The following is a 22041-nucleotide window of genomic DNA, read 5'->3' as shown; positions in this document are numbered from 1 at the left end:
ACACACACACACTTGCCTGGGGGATGTCTGCTCTGCATTGTTCGATGGCCCTGTCTGGCCCTCTCATAAAAATCCAAGTTATTATGATCCCAGTATGATGATGATTATTGCACCAAGTACAGCTGAGGTCCTCGGCCCCACCAGCAATGGTGTGATTGAACCTTATTTCCCAGCGGAGTTTCAGCATTAGAGTATAATATCACACTGACAAGTGTGCAACTGCGGCACTTTCGTCTCCACTCGAAATTAAAGCAGTGGAGGAAGTAGCAGGAAGGAGCCTGCAGTCACACCAAAGACCCAATAATGTTTTCAATGTGAGAAGGTGATCAACAATAGAGCAAGCATTAGCATTTGTTGTTAAACTTAGACTTACAGTAGTAGACTGGATGCTAGGATTATGATCACAGTGGCTAAGTGTCTTATAGGGATATTATGCTAGTACTGTAGCTACAGTACAGCTAGCCACAGGTTAGCCTAGCCTATAGTGCTAAAAGCCCTCACTTAGCCCTAGCCTCATCGAAGAGCGTTTCAATATATCATTTCACACACACTGCGGGGGTTGATACGCACACCTGAGAGAGTGTGTGTGTGTGTTTGAGAGAGAGAGAGAGAGAGAGAGAGAGAGAGAGAGAGAGAAACTGTATGTGCCAGCCAGGCTTTTGGCTTTAGCAGAGACTGGAGCCATCTTAATACACCTTCCCCCTACCTAACAATAACCACTATCAAAATCACAACCACAGCCTGATCAATTCTAGCTCAACTTCAACCAGGCCCACACTGCTTTACAAACCACCTGACCACAACCACATCCTGTTTAATCACAAACACATACCCTGACCACAACCACACTTGAAGTAACACTTCACCATAAGAGTGTATACCCTGACCACAACCTGGACCACACTGCTATCTAACCACACCCCCAACGATAACGAACCACATTCCAAACACTTACAGTAAACCATACTAGTGCACATCTGTTTTGTGCGGCACGAAAACAGTATCCATTTGTGTTGGAGGATGCTGAACATGCTTGGTGTCACTGACGTGATTACGTTACACACAAAGGCTATGAATACACCTAAATTAAATGTAAAAAAAAAAACATTTAACTAGGCAAGTCAGATAAGAACAAATTCTTATTTACAATGACGGCCTACCGGGGAACAGTGGGTTAACTGTCTTGTTCAGGGGCAAAACGACATATTGTTTACCTTGTCAGCTTGGGATTCGTTCCAGCAACCTTTCAGTTACTGGCCCAACACTCTAACCACTAGGCTACCAATCAAGACAAATAAAACACTACATTTTCTATAAGAGATATTCAAATAGTAAAAACAATTAACAATAATAGTGGATATGAGAGACTAATGCATTAAAATAAATAAACATAAATAAGATATATAATATGGGATAAAATAAATAAAACAGATATTTTGACTAAAAGCAGGCTAAGGCTAAAAATGTGTCTACCGTTTCTGAGGCCCTCAGATCCTCCGGCAGGCTGTTCCAAAGGCCAGAACCATAGTGGCTGAAGGTATCCTCACCAAACATTTTGGTTGTGACCTTTGGAACAAATAAAAGGCCAATGCCAAGCACAACTGAGGTGAACTGGATGTAAGGAAAGGAAGGGAAAGGGGTATACCTAGTCAGTTGTACAACTGAATGCATTCAACTGAAATGTGTCTTCCGCATTTAACCCAACCCCTCTGAATCAGAGAGGTGTGGGGGGTTGCCTTAATTGACATCCACGTCATCAGCGCCCGGGGAACAGTGGGTAACTGCCTTGTTCAGGGGAAGAACAAGATATTTTTTACCTTGTCAGCTGAGGGACTCAATCCAGCAACCTTTCGGTTACTGGCCCAACACTCCTACCCGCCAGGGAGAATGGAGTTCAAACTTTTCGACTCCTTTGATTGGTTCTATTGTACTGGGCAAACTGAGTCAAGTACTTGAACGAATTTGCAATAGCTTGCGAAAGTATTCACCAACTTTGGCATTTTTCCTATATTGTTGCCTTACAACCTGAAATTAAAATAGATTTATTTGTATCATTTGATTTACACAACATGCCTACCACTTAGAAGATGCAAAATCATCAAACAAGAAATTAGACCAAAAAAAAAACAGAACTTCAGTGTGCATAACTATTCACCCCCCCAAAGTCAATACTTTGTAGAGCCACCTTTTTCAGCAATTACAGCTGCAAGACTCTTAGGGTATGTCTCTATGAGCTTGGCACATCTAGCCACTGGGATTTTTGCCCATTCTTCAAGGCAAAACTGCTCCAGCTGCTTCAAGTTGGATGGGTTCTGCTGGTGGACAGCAATCATTAAGTCATACCACAGATTCTCAATTGGATTGAGGTCTGGGCTTTGACTAGGCCATTCCAAGACATTTAAATGTTTCCCCTAAAACCACTCAAGTGTTGCTTTAGCAGTATGCTTAGGGTCATTGTCCTGCAAGAAGGTGAACCTCCGTCCCAGTCTCAAATCTCTGGAAGACTGAAACAGGTTTCCCTCAAGAATTTCCCTGTATTTAGAGCAATCCATCATTCCTTCAATTCTGACCAGTTTTCCAGTCCCTGCCGATGAAAAACATCCCCACAGCATGATGCTGCCCCCACCATGCTTCACTGTGGGGATGGTATTCTCGGGTGATGAGAGGTGTTGGGTTTATGCCAGACATAGCATTTTCCTTGATGGCCAAAAAGCTCAATTTTAGTCTCATCTGACCAGAGTACCTTCTTCCATATGTTTGGGGAGTCTCCCACATGCCTTTTGGCGAACACCAAACATGTTTGCTTATTTTTTTCTTTAAACAATGGCTTTTTTTCTGGCCACTCTAACGTAAAGCCCAGCTCTGTGGAGTGTACAGCTTAAAGTGGTCCTATGGACAGATACTCCAATCTCCGCTGTGGAGCTTTGCAGCTCCTTCAGGGTTATCTTTGTTCTCTTTGTTGCCTCTCTGATTAATGCCCTCCTTGCCTGGTCTGTGAGTTTTGGTGGGCAGCCTTCTCTTGGCAGGTTTGTTCTGGTGCCATATTCTTTCCATTTTTTAATAATGGATTGAATAGTGCTCCGTGGGATGTTCAAAGTTTTGGATATTTTTTTATAACCCAACCCTGATCTGTACTTCTCCACAACTTTGTCCCTGACCTGTTTGGAGAGCTCCTTGGTCTTCATGGTGCCGCTTGCTTGGTGGTGCATCTTGCTTAGTGGTGTTGCGGACTCTGGGGCCTTTCAGAACAGGTGTATATATATACTGAGATCATGTGACAGATCATGTGACACTTAGATTGCACACAGGTGGACTTTATTTGACTAATTATGTGACTTCTGAAGGTAACTGGTTTCACCAGATCTTATTTAGGGGCTTCATAGCAAAGCGGGTGAATACATATGCACGGACCACTTTTCCGTTTTAATTTTTTTTGCATTTTTTGAAACAAGTAATTTTTTTCATTTCACTTCACCAATTTGGACTATTTTGTGTATGTCCGTTACAAGAAATCCAAATAAAAATCTATTTCAATTACAGGTTGTAATGCAACAAAATAGGAAAAACAGCAAGGGGGGTGAATAGTTTTGCAAGGCACTGTACATGCAAGTATGCAGACATATGCGTGCACACATGCACACATGCACACATGCACACGCACGCACAGCTCTTAATTGTGCTCTCAATTGTGGCATGTAATAAGCACATATTCCCTCTGCAGGAATAGAGAAGCAAGGAAAAGAAGATGACAAACATCCAGAGCTGTCTTATATAAGAGAGGAAAGCAATCAGTGTGATCTATATAATTTACTGCTGCTCCCTAATACTAAGACAACTAAGGTCAAAGGGAAATGAGTGATCAGCTCTGGTCAGTGTCTTGCAACCAAGGGATTTGACATAATGTAGCCTTCCAATGGAACTATCCAAAGCTTTGAAATAAAAGTAAAAAATGCTGTACTCATATATCAATTTTTAGTAAATCTCATTGAGAAATAGTCTGTCAGCTGGAAGTAAAGGGTTAAAGAACCAACTGTTTTCACACACAGGCAGATGGATCCATAATGCACCCGGCAGAGCCGTTTTGGTGACGTAAGTCATCCACTCATTTTGGTGGGTGTGTTTTCTCCCCCGTGAACCAGGAGAAAGACAGATACACCGTGTGTCCTCTCACTGGCTATAATCTACATACGGTAGGTGATTGGTGAAGGAGACTATAAATACCTTTTGTAGAAGACTGAATCATAACACATTTATTTGGAAACCACTCAAATGCGTGCCAACATTTAATCTATGACATAACCTATATCTATCCTGCATGTTAAAGAACCTCTAGCCCAAAAAGAACGACACATGTAAAACCATCTCCTTTTATAGTTACTGCTAGTTTAAATTAGGACGACAATTGCACGCATGAATCCACAACGCAGACCTAGCTATAATTGTCACATTCAAAAAAGCCCATGTAGAATTACTTTCTGGAGCAGATGAAATGATTGAACTTGTGACACGCAGGGATAAAAATACCCCCTGAGAAAGTTGAAAATGCAGCAAAGGTAAAGAATTACATCTATTTACGAGTCAAAAGCAAATAAAACTTGGACACAGACCCGTAAAGGTGATAGACCTACCTTCCTTTTTTAAGGCATTGAGAAAAGACTTCATTTTCACCCCTTTTTATGTTACTCCAATGTTCACAATACCTGCATAACCAGTGCACCTTTTAAAACAGCACGGGGAAAAAATAAAGACTTTCACTGTGGTAATTGAAGAATGTAGCGGCAGGTACGACGGACAGCGGCGAATGGAGTTTAGCTTGCTGGAAATCGGGAGCCCGAGCGCAGCTCACATGACCCCACCTGGCAGAGGTGTGAAAGCACACTCACTGCCATACCGCCACTCATCCATCTCTCTCTCTCTCTCTCTCTCTCTCTCTCTCTCTCTCTCTCTCTCTCTCTCTCTCTCTCTCTCTCTCTCTCTCTCTCTCTCTCTCTCTCTCTCTCTCTCTCTCTCTCTCTCTCTCTCTCTCTCTCTCTCTCTCTCTCTCTCTCTCTCTCTCTCTCTCTCTCTCTCTCTCTCTCTCTCTCTCTCTCTCGCTCTCTCTCTCGCTCTCTCTCTCGCTCTCTCTCTCTCTCTCTAAGACTAGTTGGAAATATAAGGATTTTAAGGTGAATTTGACAATGTTTCATTGACTGATGTTAATTCATTAAAAGATCATTCCACATGATTTCAATCATTTTCGGACTGCACTCCTGATTTGAACGAAACCTTTCATACATATTTGCCCATGGTGGAAGTGGCCAGAAAGTTACCTGAATGACTAAACATTCAGGAGATAGAGGTGCTCAAAGTTGACCCATTGTGCATACCCTATCCTACCATGAGACATCCATGTCTTCATCACTGAAAAAGATTGAGCTTGATATAATGTGAAAGCTTACAAACAGGGTTGTCAAACTATTATATTATTTTAATTAAACAACTATGTAATTTTTTAAGCTTGTTGTAGCTTAGACTCTATTTTACATAATCTGAAGTGTTTGTGTTGTGCCAGTAATTGGTTGAGACATAGTATCCTCTTGAATACATGGTGGGTGTCATTTCAATCATAGAAATATAATCCATAATTCAGTGGGTACACCATTAACATTTCAATTGAATTGAAACTTTAACTTCCAATTACTACTAGAAAGATGGCCGCTGGTTCACCCACTGTCGAACGTCAACTTGAAATGGGAAAGTCTGAAGTATCTCTTTAAAACAAAAATATCCAAAACAACTTTCTATCACTGGATTCTGTTAGGTTCTAATTCTCAGAGTAAAAAACTCATCGGACACTCTGAAAGTGTATTCTTCCGAGGGTCAATACAGCTGCATTAGACAAAAACATTTTCACACAAGCACTGATATTTAACCCTTTCTCCTAGGCTGAGTCTCCTCCTACACATCTGTACAAACATTGTATCTTTCCTGCTAGGCAGGACACTAAGTGATACGGGCCATAAACTTTTATTTCTCCCTTAACGTAACGTGACCTGACCTGATCTTGATCCACCTTCATCACTAATCCATGGCTCTCTCCCCTTATCAATGCCTGCCACATGTGATCGCTTCCCTGCACTCAATACATTCCAAGCTTAATTTCCCACACTATTTACCTTCCCCCTGCAGATAACCATTAGTTTCCGGATTTTGGCAAAGCCTTTATCTACATCCCCAGAGGCAGATAAGCTCCATGATACCATTGTTATGTCTCTGTGTCCAGTATGAAGGAAGTTAGAGGTAGTTGCACAAATGCTAGAAGACACCCATAGACTTCCAGCCATTGCGCTAACGCTAGTTAGAATTGGCTGGCAAAACTACCTTTAACTTCCTTCATACTGGACACAGAGACATATACATTTAATCCACGAGTTCATCTGACTCTGGGGAAGTGGATAAAGGGCCTCGTTGCCAAAATCACGAAGTATCCCTTTAAGCCTATCCCAAACCTTAACCCTTACCTTAACCATTCTGAGTTAATGCCTAACCTTAAGAATGTTGAGTTAATTCCTAAATGTAACCTTGGAATGATACAGAAAAGTAACCAAACACTTCAACATTTGACATTTGGAACAACTTTGACATTTGGAACAACTTTGAAATTTGACGTTTGAGAAACATGGATGAACGTCTTATTCTTGTGTGAGACTGTGAGAGCTTTTTGGGTGATGACATGGTAGGGTGGGGTATGCAAAATGGGTCAACTGTGACCACCCCTGTCTCCTGAATATTTTGGCATTCAGGTCCAAAAAGTCCCTTTCTGACCACTTCTACCATGGGCAAACATGTATGGAAGATTTCGTTAAAATAAAAAGGGGTGCAGTCAGAAAGTGATTGAAATCATATGGAACGACCATAAACACAACTTAATCTGTTAATTTACTGTTTATCAATTAATATACGGTTAATTGCTCAACTCATTCACCCTGCAAAGTACAATGCTTAGGCTAGGGGTTGCCAAACTTTTTGGGCCCAAGACCCCATTTTGATATCTGAAAATTCTCTCGACCCCAACAATGTGAAAAAAATTATGTAATTAACAGCAAATGTTTGGGTGGGTACAGTGACCCTAAGAACATAGATCATTCAGCTAAATGGCAAAACAAAAGCAGGGAGCATATAAATGCCCAGATCAGATTCAAGCATCTGGGAAAAAGCTGCATCGATTAGGACGAAGGTCTGCATATTAAAACTGTGGAACACAATAAAAAAGTAAAAAGAAACAGGGATGTTCTCAAGCGGGTTACAGTGCCTTGCAAAAGTATTCATCCCCCTTGGCATTTTTCCTATTTTGTTGCATTTCAAACTGTAATTGAAATACAGAAATAATCCCCCTAGCAGAGCTGGTTCGGCTGTTTTCATGTTATCTAGAGCGTTGGTGACTGTAACTGTGCTCTTGGCAACAATTTAATTACGCTTTTTGACGTTTACTGACACCGGACATATTAAACTGGTGTTGAGCGTTCATAAATTCATCAGTTATTATGTGCTCAGGCAGACTCAAACGAGAGTGCTCTGAAATCGGAGTCGATAGCCAGAGCGAATTTACGAACGCACACCTAGAAAGAGGCCCGAGTTCCCGAGTTGGAATTCTGAGTTGGATGACCGTTCAAAACGATTGTTCCCTGTCGGAACTTGTTTCTTTCAGATTTCCCTGTTGTCTTGAACGCACTGAACTCAGAGAATTCTGAGTTCCCAATTCCAAATTCCCAGTTGTTTTGAATGCTCAGAGGGAAATGGCAGGGTATTCCCTTTGAGTCAGGAGCCAAAACTCCTCCGTAGTGTCCCGTGAATGCGTTGTCTGCAGAATTCGGTCACATGACAGCTCAATCAGCTGTTCGATTTGACTTACTGGCAGGTCAACAGAGCCAGGATCACAGTCAAACGGCTTGGGAAGTAGGTACCAAAGTGCTCTTCCAAGTGTTGGACCTGAGCAGAAATCACTCGTATGGAACACTTACTGATGCTGTTTGCTGTTATTTTCTTTCTTTTCACAGATTCAACCAAGTCTGTGTTTTTGACATCCATTGTGAACGACAACAGTTCCTCTCTCAATGCGAAAAATCTTTCCAACACTCTTCTTCGATAACCACCGAGCCTCGGTGTGAAATAGAACATTATCATGCTCCACATAGTTTTGCAAACAGGCATGCGCGCAGTGGATGTGGTTTACAATCAAAGCTACCTGCTGCATTATAGCTCAGACATTTTGCCACCAGTTGCTCTCAGTGTATCATATACTGTAATGCGTCTATAAGACAGAGGGAGACACATTTATAACTAGAGTGCAGAGGCCTGCACGCCGTCCCGCCATAGATGGAGCCCCATCTGTGCAAAAGCCCACCATTTGATCCCATATGGAATCTGTTTTTTTGTCAATATAGCCACGCAGCAGACTGAACATCCCCTATGACATTTCATGCTTGGGAATCGTGAGACAGAACAATATGTCCTTGTGAATAGCATCCCCCGGCAAAGTCAATACATGGCAATCTCGGCTTTCACAGCTAATGTCTATTTGGAGAGCATAAGGTGGTTGAGTTTTTGAGTCGTTCAGTCAGTTTACTCTTGATTGCTAGCAATAGCATACATTCTTTGTTGAACAGTGTTATCTAACAAAGGTATTATTGTGAGTTTATGTGCCTCTTCCTCCCCACAGATTGTTTCCACCATATAAATTGTAATAGCAAAGTCTCTGCAAGAGTGTATGATTTCATAGTGTAGCAGGCCTAGCCATTCACCATGGGAACGATTCAAGTGCAACGGTCAGGTGCGGCGTTTTGTCCTGATCTAAGGGTGCTCTCTGGTTGAATTTGATCTTTTAGATTTGAATCATTTTCATTCCGATTTTTAATGTTAACCACATTACAATGCTTTTGAGATACGAAGACGATATTATAACATGCAGTACCAGTCAAAAGCTAGGACACACCTACTCATTCTAGGGTTTTTCTTTATTTGTACTATTTTCTACATTGTAGAATAATAGTGAAGACATCAAAACTATGAAATAACACATATGGAATCATGTAGTAACCAAAAAAGTGTTAAACAAATCAAATTATATTTTATATTTAGGATTCTTCAAAGTAGCCACCCTTTGCCTTGCTTACAGCCTTGATTGCAGCTTTGCACACTTTAGCAGTGGCTGAGAGGAGGAAGAAGAACATTTTAGGAATTTGACAGTTTTTCCTGAATTGAATTGGGTTCCCATTACAATCTGAAAGCGCGGTTACAAAATAATCAGATTTAGCCTCACAACATTCATAAAAAGTATATTGTACTTTTTACGCCATATGCTTTCCCTGACACCCAAAATTACTCATTACATTTTTATGCTTAGCAGGACAGGAAAATTGACAAATTCACACACGTATTAAGAGAACATCCATGGTCATCCCTACTGTCTTTGATCTGGCGGACTCACTAAACACACACATGCTTCGTTTGTAAATGATGACTGTGTTGGAGTGTGCCCCTGGCTATCCGGAAAAAAAATATTAAACAAATGGTGCTGTCTGGTTTGCTTAACATAAGGAATTTGAAATGATTTATGCTTTTACTTCTACTTTTGATACTTAAGTATACTTATTTTATTTATACTTATTTTATTTACTTATACTTATTTTAGCAATTACATTTACTTTTGATAATTATATATATATATATATATATATATATACCATATAATTATATATATATATACAGTGGGGAGAACAAGTATTTGATACACTGCCGATTTTGCAGGTTTTCCTACTTACAAAGCATGTAGAGGTCTGTAATTTTTATCATAGGTACACTTCAACTATGAGAGACGGAATCTAAAACAAAAATCCAGAAAATCACATTGTATGATTTAAGTAATTAATTTGCATTTTATTGCATGACATAAGTATTTGATACATCAGAAAAGCAGAACTTAATATTTGGTACAGAAACCTTTGTTTGCAATTACAGAGATCATACGTTTCCTGTAGTTCTTGACTAGGTTTGCACACACTGCAGCAGGGATTTTGGCCCACTCCTCCCTACAGATCTTCTCCAGATCCTTCAGGTTTCGGGGCTGTCGCTGGGCAATACGGAGTTTCAGCTCCCTCCAAAGATTTTCTATTGGGTTCAGGTCTGGAGACTGGCTAGGCCACTCCAGGACCTTGAGATGCTTCTTACGGAGCCACTCCTTAGTTGCCATGGCTGTGTGCTTCGTGTCGTTGTCATGCTGGAAGACCCAGCCACGACCCATCTTCAATGCTCTTACTGAGGGAAGGAGGTTGTTGGCCAAGATCTCGCGATACATGGCCCCATCCATCCTCCCCTCAATACGGTGCAGTCGTCCTGTCCCCTTTGCAGAAAAGCATCCCCAAAGAATGATGTTTCCACCTCCATGCTTCACGGTTGGGATGGTGTTCTTGGGGTTGTACTCATACTTCTTCTTCCTCCAAACACGGCGAGTGGAGTTAGACCAAAAAGCTCTATTTTTGTCTCATCAGACCACATGACCTTCTCCCATTCCTCCTCTGGATCATCCAGATGGTCATTGGCAAACTTCAGACAGGCCTGGACATGCACTGGCTTAAGCAGGGGGACCTTGCGTGCGCTGCAGGATTTTAATCCATGACGGCGTAGTGTGTTACTAATGGTTTTCTTTGAGACTGTGGTCCCAGCTCTCTTCAGGTCATTGACCAGGTCCTGCCGTGTAGTTCTGGGCTGATCCCTCACCTTCCTCATGATCATTGATGCCCCACGAGGTGAAATCTTGCATGGAGCCCCAGACCGAGGGTGATTGACCGTCATCTTGAACTTCTTCCATTTTCTAATAATTGCGCCAACAGTTGTTTCCTTCTCACCAAGCTGCTTGCCTATTGTCCTGTAGCCCATCCCAGCCTTGTGCAGGTCTACAATTTTATCCCTGATGTCCTTACACAGCTCTCTGGTCTTGGCCATTGTGGAGAGGTTGGAGTCTGTTTGATTGAGTGTGTGGACAGGTGTATTTTATACAGGTAACGAGTTCAAACAGGTGCAGTTAATACAGGTAATGAGTGGAGAACAGGAGGGCTTCTTAAACAAAAACTAACAGGTCTGTGAGAGCTGGAATTCTTACTGGTTGGTAGGTGATCAAATACTTATGTCATGCAATAAAATGCAAATTAATTATTTAAAAATCATACAATGTGATTTTCTGGATTTTTGTTTTAGATTCCGTCTCTCACAGTTGAAGTGTACCTATGATAAAAATTACAGACCTCTACATGCTTTGTAAGTAGGAAAACCTGCAAAATCGGCAGTGTATCAAATACTTGTTCTCCCCACTGTATATATAATTATCAAAAGTAAATGTAATTGCTAAAATATACTTAAGTATATATATATATTGTCACGTTCCTGACCTATTTCTGTTAGTTTGTTGTATGTGTTAGTTGGTCAGGACGTGAGTTTGGGTGGGCATTCTATGTTGTCTGTTTCTATGTTGGTTTAAGGGTTGCCTGGTATGGCTCTCAATTAGAGGCAGGTGTTTGGCGTTCCTCTAATTGAGAGTCATATTTAGGTAGGTTGTTTCACAGTGTTCGTTGTGGGTGGTTGTCTCCTGTGTCTGTGTCGATGTTACACCATACGGGATTGTTTCGGTTTGTTTCGTGCGTTTATGTAGTCTGTTCCTGTGTCAGCGTGCTTCGTGTATATGTAAGTTCGTTTGTTCAGGTCTGTCTACATCATTTTGTTATTTTGTTAGTTATATCCAGTATAGTTCGTTTTCGTCTTTGTCTATTTTGTTTATTTAATAAATCATTATGTATTCACAACCTGCTGCGCCTTGGTTCGATCACTACTCCTCCTCTTCGTATGAAGAGAGAGAGGAACGCCGTTACATATATACTTACATATAAAACCAAATACTTTTAGACTTAGTATTTTACTGGGTGACTCACTTTTACTCCAGTCATTTCTATTAAGGTATCTTTACTTTTACTAAAGTATGACATCTGAGTACTTGTTCCACCACTACCATTCACAGACTCCGACACATACACACTAGGGTTCAATATTTTCTGCTGAATCGACCAATTTTCCTCCTAGAGAAATAGCAAGAAATGAACGGTCTTGCCAGTATTCCCGTTCAAACTGGAAATGGTATTTAAAAGCAAATAATACCAGCAAAAGAAATCTGACATGATTATACCACTGGGGGGCTCTCCAGATGGTGGTCCGGACTGCCCAACGCATCACAGGGAGCACACATTCTGCCCTCCAGGACACCTACAGCACCCAATGTCACAGGAAGGCCAAAAAGATCATCAAGGACATCAACCACCCGAGCCACGGCCTGTTCACCACGCTACCATCCAAAAGGCAAGGTCAGTACAGGTGCATCAGAGCTGGTACCCGAGAGGCTGAAAAACAGCTTCTATCTCAAGGCCATCAGACTGTTAAATCACTAACTGGGTATCACCCGGTTACTCAACCCTGCACCTTAGAGGCTGCTGCCCCATGTACATAGACCTGGAATCACTGGTCACTTTAATAATGTAACACTAGTCACTAATAATGTTTACATACTGGTTTACTCATTGCATATGTATATACTGTATTCTACACTACTGTATTTTAGTCATTGTCACTTCAACATTGCTTGTCCTAATATTTTTATATTTCTTAATTCCATTATTTTACTCTAAGAGTTGTGTGTATTGCTGTATTGTTTGACTACTGCACTGTTGGAGCTAGGAAGACAAGCATTTCGCTACACCCGCAAAAACAACTGCTAAATGTGTGTTTGTGAACAATAACATTTGATTTGATATGTAAATGGAGAAATATACACATGAATCGAAGGGTTTCTTGTTGTATTTGTTGCAAATGAATCAACTCTTCTCCCGAAGTCACCGCACTATTTTGTTGATATAGTCTAGTTTTAATCTGGCCTATGAAGCACTGTTGGCCAACTGCTAAACTATTAAAAGTGACTTGTGTCATGCACAAAGTAGATGTCCTAACCGACTTGCTAAAACTATAGTTTGTTAACAAGACATTTGTGGAGTGGTTGAAAAACGAGTTTTAATGACTCCAACCTAAGCTTATGTAAACTTCCGACTTCAACTGTAAATACTAATGTTAAAACATTAGTTTTAAAATGTAAATCTAAATTGTACTTTATTGCCAGAAATGGGATTACGATAGATTTTTTGGGGCTAACTAATGCTAATGAATGGTAATGAATGCAATAGGTAAATGTTCGCTTTTACCTATTGCCGTGGCTCGGTGTGTTGATGTCCTTGATGATCTTTTTGGCCTTCCTGTGACATCGGGTGCTGTAGGTGTCCTGGAGGGCAGGCAGTGTGCCCCTGGTGATTCCATTTTCAATGAAATTATTTGCTTTTAAATAGCACTTCTGGTTTGAATTGGAAAACTGGAAAGAACGTTCATTTCTTGCTATTTTCTCGGGAATGAGAATTGGTAGATTCTGATTTCTCCATGTTTTGTTTTAAAATGTTTATTTAAATTAAAATGTTACTTTATTGCTAGAAATAGGCTTACCATAGATTGTTTTGGCTAACTAATGCTAATGAATGGTAACGAATGCAATAGGTAAATGTTTATTTAAATTTAAATTTTACTTTATTGGGAAAGGGAATGGGTTTTGGCGGGAAATCCCGGTAACCCTGTTTCCGCCATTAAACCCTAATCCACACCCACCACACACGTTCCACCGCAGAAAACTAGGACACACAATATATTCCGCAACACTACTCAACCTTCCCCTCAACAGCAGGAAGTAGCTCCCTCACTTCCTTTCATCTTCGGCTGGCTTCCTGTTTTTAGTCTCCTCTAAATCCCATCACTAAAGGGTGCTCTCTGGCTGTCTCATCAAAAGCTGTGTAGAACAGGCTGCAGTGAACCGTGTGACCAGCTACTCAGAGCCACGCAGGCTGTGTTTGTTCTTTAATTAGGGAGACTGGATTAGCTAGTCAGTGACATTAAGACAATAATTCATTACCATGGTACACTAAGGAGGAGACATAAGACTTATTTGAACTGCTAAAAAAGTGCCTTATTAAATTACGTCATGGCCCTGCAAGAGTATGCCATGTTGTCGCTGAGCATTGGTCGAGTGGGTGTTTGGTTGTCTGGGTGTTTTAGTTGAGTGTTTGTTTGGATGGCCATTTGTGTGCTAAGTTGAGTGTGTTGAGTGTGTGCGTGCACGTGTCTCTGTGTGCATGTGTGTGTATGGTGCGCACATTGTGTATCTGTGTGTTTGATTTGGCCCCCATGTCGGATTATCACGCTCTTGCAGCGTGATGTCTAATACACACATCTGCCAATCATTCTTAGAGAGGCTTACCGGCAGAATGGGAAAAAACTAACTGGATTTAAGAAACGATTTACTAGCCTATCTACCAAAGCAGAGTGTCTGGACACATTCAGTCACGCCTAGTTACTAAAGCACTGATCGATTGGACACATTGCACACTAACTCCTATGTCAATTTAACCTCTACTTACTACCCCCTATATCTACTTATAGCCCTCACCATCTTTATTTGCCATCCCTCTCTGCTAAACTTCTCCTGGGGTGCTGCTCTGTGGCTGACCATGTTGCTGTGTCAGAGTGATATAAGGATATGGATGGGGGCGTAACTTTGTCCTAAATGTGTTTTTGGCATATCCCAACTCTCCCTTAGAAACCCTCTGAGAATGGGGTCACAGCCAGAGTGCTCATTATCCAGCGAGCCTGGGGCAATTAGGGTTAAGTGCCTTGCTCAAGGGCACATGGAGAGATTTTTCCCCTTGTAAGCTCGTGGATTCGAACTAGAGACCTTTCGGTTACTGGCCCAGGAGTACTGTGTCAGAAAAAATACAAATTTCTATGCAAATGAACAATAAAGTCCTGTTCTATACAATTCTCTCTCTACTAGATCCCTCTCTGTCGCTACTTATTTCCCCTCCCTAACTCCATCTACAGTATTACCACTTTCCAACTATACTTCTCTTTCTACAACATCTCTCCACCACCCCTCCCCACCCCTCCTTTATCTCCTTTATCTCCAATTATCCCCTCTCTATAACTTTCCTTCAAACTGGGAATTGCACCTCTGCCCAAAGTTCTCTTACCATTTGGGGCATCAGCCAGATGCCATAGTCTTTTAATGATTAACACACAGGCTCTGATGCCATGGTAACCTGTTTGCCGGTTAGGAGTGTGTTGCTTTCACTAGGAGCAAGAGTCGGCTGACTCAAAGAGATGAACACAGCAAGACTCACCTCTCATCACTCCCACCATTATCTGTGTCATTACTATGGATGTAGATCACACACACACACACACACTTGGGAATTCACTATAGGCTGAGCTAGAGAATGACGCCTCGTCCTCCGAGGAGATTAATTTCTGCTCTATCCATCCCTAATTCATCTACTTTATTATTAATATATTAGCGTTGTGTTCGCTAACCCAGTCCAAAAACCTAAACATACATTATATGGCGATATAACCCACCCACCATAATCTATCCAATAATTTCTACTGCTTTGGTCTGATTCTCTGGTATCTCCTATGGGACTAATACAGAGATTGAATAACAGACTAGTTAATTGAATATGAGTGTTGGGACATACCATGATAGTAAATAAATAATACACTGATTCGTGAGAACCTTGAGTTGGGTTACAAGGCTAGGCAGTGTCAGGGTTAGCTGAAGTGCTCTGTGCTCTCTTGTACAGGATTAAATTCATGCCTATTTTCTAATCAAACTCCAACACAAAGAAAGAGAGAGAGAGATAGAGAGAGACTATAAAGTCACTGACACTGTCCATCACACATCTGGGAACAAGGGAGCGAAAAGGATGTAGGGAGAAAGATGGAGAGAAGGTGTGTGAGTCTTAATGACGCATAGTGCTACTGACTCATTACTCTTTCTGGGCTAATGCTCTTTAGTGCACATTCTAAATACTGTACAGACACACACACACACACACACACACAGTCAATTCTGTACCCATACCAGGGTAATACCTCAGCTCAGGCAGGATAGACAACTACCCACCATACCGCAGAAACACAATTCCACCTGTATCCCAACATAGCAAGCTACCACCCACTTGGAGCGGGCGAGAAGGGGACTAGGGATGGCTGGACAGGGCAGAGGGTAGGAGGGTAGAGGAGGTAGGAGTGGGGTGGTTGAGCTTCAGAGAACCCACCTTTCTTTGCTTTGCAACATGCAGAACCCATCGCCGACAATCCAGCATCGTCAATATCCCATCACAAACTGACAGTGAGCCGAAAGATAGAGATAGAAAGAAAAAGCAACGAGGACTGTAACAGAGGACAGTTATCCGGGACTTTTCATTCCGCTAGCAACATCTAATGGTCAATGGCAGAGTTCGGGCGTGGCAGGCTCTCATGGCCCCACCAGAGTTGAGGTGCGACGCCGTCCCGGTGTGACAGGGTCCATGCTGAACGTGGGGAGCGGGATGGGGGTTCTGAGAGGGGGGAGCGGGAACGATGGCAGCAGATGTGGAGAGACGCGGTGTAATCCTGCAGCGCTGCGTTTCATCTAGCCCTCGCTGCAGCTGTGAGGCCTCGGGAATCTCGCTCGGGGGGGGGGGACGACAATCGTGGATTACATCTTTAGATTATTTTATTTATTTATCTATTCACTGTTTTTCTATTTTTTTATTACATCTTTATTTCATTTGTCTGGGGATGGTAATCCCTCCCGCTTAACCTTTTTCCCTCCATGTGAAATAGTTTAATGAAGAAAGATGATGCTGTTGTGGGGGTGTGGGGTGCATGGCAGATAAACCCACAGGGAATGTAGAAATCTGTTTTTAAATTCCTTTGGAAGAAGGAAACCCCTTTTTTGGCGGGGATTTAGTAGAGAGTCTGTGAGGAAATATCTCTCCCCCATTCTATCCCTCCCTAACCCTTCTCTCATATGCCACCTGAGGGATCCTGGATTCCCCAGTGTGGTAGGGTAATCCCACGAAGGGGGGGGGGAGGGATGAATGTCAAATCCTGTCATGGTTTTCTAGCACCCACGCAAACGCACACTCACAAACACACACTCACACATGTGGCAGCGTAGCCTAGTGGTTAGAGCGTTGGACTAGTAACCGAAAGGTTGCAAGATGGAATCCCTGAGCTCACAAGGTACAAATCTGTCGTTCTGCCCCTGAACAAGGCAGTTGACCCACTGTTCCTAGGCCGTCATTGAAAATAAGAATTTGTTCTTAAACTGACTTGCCTAGTAAAATAAAAGAAAAAGAAAAGAAAAATGATGGAGAGCATACTTGCAGAAGGGCAGACGCACACACATACAGACACAAGAAAAGATCAACAACCTATTATCCAATAATATATCAATTTCAGACATAGAGGAGGGGGAGGTGTAAAAGAGGAGGGTAACCATGGTTACTCACCTATATCTGTCTCTTTGTGGTTCTTGACCAGTTCGGCCAGTTCAAAGTTCCCCGCAATTATGGCCACCTGTGAGAGAGGGGGGATCAGGAGGTTTGCAATTTGAGAGCCACATTTAGTTTTCTGCAAAACAGCCTTTGCATTGCTCTACAAATTCAAACAATTCATTGTATGTGTGTGTGTCTGTCTGTGGAGTAATCTGGACATGATTCCACTAAATTCTTATCTGGATTTAACCATCTGCAACCTGTTACAAATCCTGACCTTTAGCATGACCGGAACACACACACACACATGTGCATATCAATATGCGTACACGCCCACACTCACCCAGACCCACCAGCGAAAGAGTGAGAGATGGTGAGAGAGAGAGCAGTGGTGGAAGAGAGCAAGTGGGAGAAAGAAAGTGAAGAGAGGGAGCAATAGTTTTTAATAGAGAGAGAGGGACGAGAGAGACAGCAAGGGGTCGCCAGAGAGAGGGATATAGGGATATGTTGTGAGAAATGCTTGAGAGGCCATCCTACCTGCACCTAATGAGAGACAGAGTGTGGTGGCTGGCGGGTCAGCTGTGGCATTGTGGTAGCATGGCTCTAATGGAAGAAGGACCCTTTCACTAGCCCCGTGTGACATGAAAGAATCACAAACCCACATTCACCCGTCCCCTCATCTTTCTTTCCTCTCACTCTCCTCTCTCATCTTTTTTGTTCTCCCCTTCTCTCTTCCCTTTCTCTTCATTACCACTTCTCCACCAGAGGACAAAAACAAATGTAAATACAGCAGCAAGCAGCCATGGCATTTTTTAAGCCTTTTGGCACCACAGCGCCACCGTCAGCCCCGTCAACATGGCAGCATGGGGATCTATGGGTTGGTGACAAGTCACCCTCAGTCTCACCCACTGGAGGAAAGGGGAGCAATATCATAGTGTCCCCAGGGTGCAGTGGATGTACATATAGTGTACAGTGAGAGGGACAGCGCTTTGATTCCATTACAGGAGAACTCATTCCTGGGAGAGGGAGTAGGTGGGGTAGGGGGAAGAACTCATTCCTGGGGGGGTAGGGGGAAGAGTGGGGAGGAGGGAGGAGGAGGAGGGTAGGTGGGGGGTTTACTGCAGTCTTTTTGGACGACACTTAATAACAAAATACAAACCTTCCACGCTTAAACATAACATGCCCTCATTTCTTATGAGCCGTTGTGATAGGTATAACACCGATTGCAGATCACTGGGTATCATAACTGAACACCGGTAAACAGAGCGATAGCACTGAGGCGATGGGAGGTACAGAATGAAGCCTACACCTGATTTAAAAAAAGGTGCTATCTAAACCAAAAATGGTTCTTCGGCTGTCCCCATATGAGAACCCTTTGAAGAACCCCTTTTGGGTTCCATGTAGAACCCTTTCCAAAGAGGGTTCTACATGGAACCCAAAAGAGTTCTACCTGGAACCAAAAAGGGTTCTCCTATGGGGACAACTGCAGAACTCTTTTTGGACCCTTTCTTTCTCAGTGTATAGCTGTAGTGTGGTTTAAAGTCTAAAGACCACATCTAACCCACACGGCTGTAGTGTAGTGCACAGCCTTGTATAGGGGAAACAAGCCCACTAACGCCTTGATTGCCACCCCTTCCTTCACTCCCTCACTCCTTCATGTTCCCACAGCATAAAAATGCTGGGAATGACCCCTTGTTTCCATGAAGACACATTGTTGTCTATGGTGGTGGACGAGAGGAGGAGGAGGAAGCGAATGAGGTAGTGGAGGAGGAATGGGTGGAGAATTGTGCCTGAAACTACATCCAACGACTCAGGGAGGAAATTCATTCTGATTCAAGACCAGGGAGAATCCTTAAAGGGCCAGGCACATAGGAGAACGCGAGTAGGGAAGATGGAGAAGACAGGAGGAGATTGGAAAGGAGATGGGGAAAGGAGGAATTGTTAGAGATACAGAGACAGAGAGCAGAAACACTCTCTTCCCCTTCCCCTCGCTCTTGAATTTGCATGTTCTTGTTTCTCATCGCGAGTTTCTCAATACTGCTAAACGTCAGCCTATACCCTGGGCTAAAAGGGTAGACTTTCGCTGAGAGACAAATAGCGATTGGAGCTTCAGTATAGTGTCGAACACTTCTGCATGTTTCACTGATTCCAGTGTTTCATCTCATTCCAGTTTCTTGTTCCACATCCCACTGGGCACAGGCAGTTCAACGTAATTTACATTCAATGACATGGAAACAAAGTTGATTCAACCAGTGTGTGCCCAGTGGTATTCCAATCTCATCTGAATGCAACACAGTGAAAGAAACGGACTCACTGTCCACTGCTGACAGAAAGAAAGAGGGCGAAATGGAAAGAGAGAGAGAGAGAAGGGGGAAATAAATGGGAGAAAGGAAAGAAAAGGAGGCAGAACACTCAAAGAGAACGAGAGGAGAGAAAAGGAGAGAAAATGTGAGAAATGAAAAGAGAATGAAGCTGAGGGAGAGGACATGAGAAAGAAAAGGAATAAAGGAGAAAGGGAATAGGGAAGAAAGGATCAAATGGAGAGACTGACGAGGAGAGAGGAGAAAAAAATGTGAAAGGGATCAAGGACACTTCTGGGAAGAAGGGAGCGAGAGAGGGAACAGGGGGGAGTTAGAGAGTAAGGTTGAAATAGGCAAACGCTGAATATAAGAATATTGTGAAACACCTATATACAGAGTCTAGGGCCAACAGAGGAGGGGGAGAGACTTTGAGTCACTCAGCAGAGCTCTAATTGATGATCTCATTGTGCTGCTGGGACTCTATTTTTAGCTACAGATACGCAGGCAGAGCAGTGGAGACACACACTATAATTTCCACTCTGTTGAACTCTTCCCCAATAAGGGACAATACTTGGTCAATTAATTGGCAACATTGGTAGAGACACCTATATTCAGTTTCTGGGACCCATACAGGAATTGTACCCACCACCATGGTTTTGGGAGTACCATGTTCTAATCCACTTAGCCATCCTCTGCTTGTGACTTTTCCTTCTCTCCTCTAGATATTTCAAGTATAAAAGACCAGTGCAATTGGAAAAGAATAGGAGACAATTAGACAAGTTAAACTTTTGGGGCCAACCCCACTGATGAAGGCCAGAGTAAATAAGAGGGCCACTGAAGTGCCTGAGGAGGGCCATCGAGGACGCGAGGACTGCCTTACATAAAAGCCTGCTTCAAAACGCTCCTTCGTGACTCAGACGCGACTCATGCGGGACTCTCATTGGAATCAATAATGTCAGCCGCACTGCCTTCTGTGTATTCAAGCAATTACATATTATCTCTGCAAGACACAGGGCAAAATATCTCGCCAACCCATGGACATATGCAACTTTGCAAGATGTCGACAGGTGCGTCGAACACACAACTATGTCGCCTAGTAAGACTCAACCCATTCCCTTCAGCACTTGCTTTTCAGATGCCGGTACAGGAGAGGAGTCAAGTAGAGGAGTTAGGCACAGTAGAGGAAGCCACTTCAGACTATCGAGATGCATCCTTGGTATTACTTGGGACTTGAAACGTGTGTTCTTCTCAACAGAGTCCCATTCACACTGCCATCTCTGACCCAGGTTTCCACCTGCTGATAAGAACACTTCCCCACAGCAGCACATGAAAGAAGTCTGAGACGGTACACATTCTCTCTCTCTCCATCTGAACCAACGTCATAATACTATGAGAGCACTAGCTGAATGTAGGAGGAACATTGGAGGACATTAAGCCGTTAGCTAACAGGCAGAAAATGACCCCTGACCTATCCTAGTTGACGCGGTTACGACGGCGGTGACTATGGCCATTTTAGCTGACATTTTTATTCCCAGTCAGTGACTTACTGAAAACACATTCAGTATATATTCTGTATATTGGATAAACTATGTAGCCCATGAAGGAAGTAAACCCACGGCTCTGATATGTCAGAACTACAGTAATGCTTTTGGATGAGAGGATGTATTACGGGTCTCACCTGAAAGGGACTCTGGCTGTTGTAATTCTTCACCTCTTTGTTGGCTCCACGGACCAGCAGCACCCTGGCACAGTTATCCTGGGAAAATACAGGGAAGAACAGGAATCTGAGGAGCGGCTCTGAATTTCTTGGGAATTATCAATCTCTATTAGTCCCATGCCTCCAATACCACACCCTGTACCGCAAAGACAGAACACTTGTACAGTAACCCGAATAGTCCAGAAGCCAGTTTTCGATTATTTGAACTAGCAGTAAACAAGTAGAGTGGAAAAAAGCAACATAGGTGGGTACAACCCCCAACTTTTAAAAACAAAAATGAGCGAGAGAGAGAGAGAGAGAGAGAGAGAGAGAGAGAGAGAGAGAGAGAGAGAGAGAGAGAGAGAGAGAGAGAGAGAGAGAGAGAGAGAGAGAGAGAGAGAGAGAGAGAGAGAGAGAGAGAGAGAGAGAGAGAGAGAGAGAGAGAGAGAGAGAGAGAGAGAGAGAGAGAGAGAGAGAGAGAGAGAGAGAGAGAGAGAGAGAGAGAGAGAGAGAGAGAGAGAGAGAGAGAGAGAGAGAGAGAGAGAGAGAGAGAGAGAGAGAGAGAGAGAGAGAGAGAGAGAGAGAGAGAGAGAGAGAGAGAGAGAGAGAGAGA

The 22041-nt window shown here is 42.8% G+C and overlaps 1 protein-coding gene across 1 annotated transcript in view; it reads right to left on the bottom strand.

The window, feature by feature from the left end:
- The window catches only part of LOC139575304 (SH3 and multiple ankyrin repeat domains protein 2-like), a 182972-nt gene that overhangs the window by 120294 nt on the left and 40637 nt on the right, over nt 1-22041 (bottom strand). Inside the window, exons 9-10 of the mRNA XM_071400252.1 lie at nt 21411-21488; nt 17448-17514 (exon numbers count right to left, since the gene is read on the bottom strand). Of these exons, the coding sequence (XP_071256353.1) occupies nt 17448-17514; nt 21411-21488 (145 nt within the window). The remainder of the gene's footprint in view (nt 1-17447; nt 17515-21410; nt 21489-22041) is intronic.

Source organism: Salvelinus alpinus, chromosome 5 (genome assembly GCF_045679555.1).
Source record: "Salvelinus alpinus chromosome 5, SLU_Salpinus.1, whole genome shotgun sequence".
In the NCBI taxonomy this organism is placed as follows: domain Eukaryota; kingdom Metazoa; phylum Chordata; class Actinopteri; order Salmoniformes; family Salmonidae; genus Salvelinus; species Salvelinus alpinus.
This window is presented reverse-complemented; position numbering and strand designations above follow the sequence as displayed.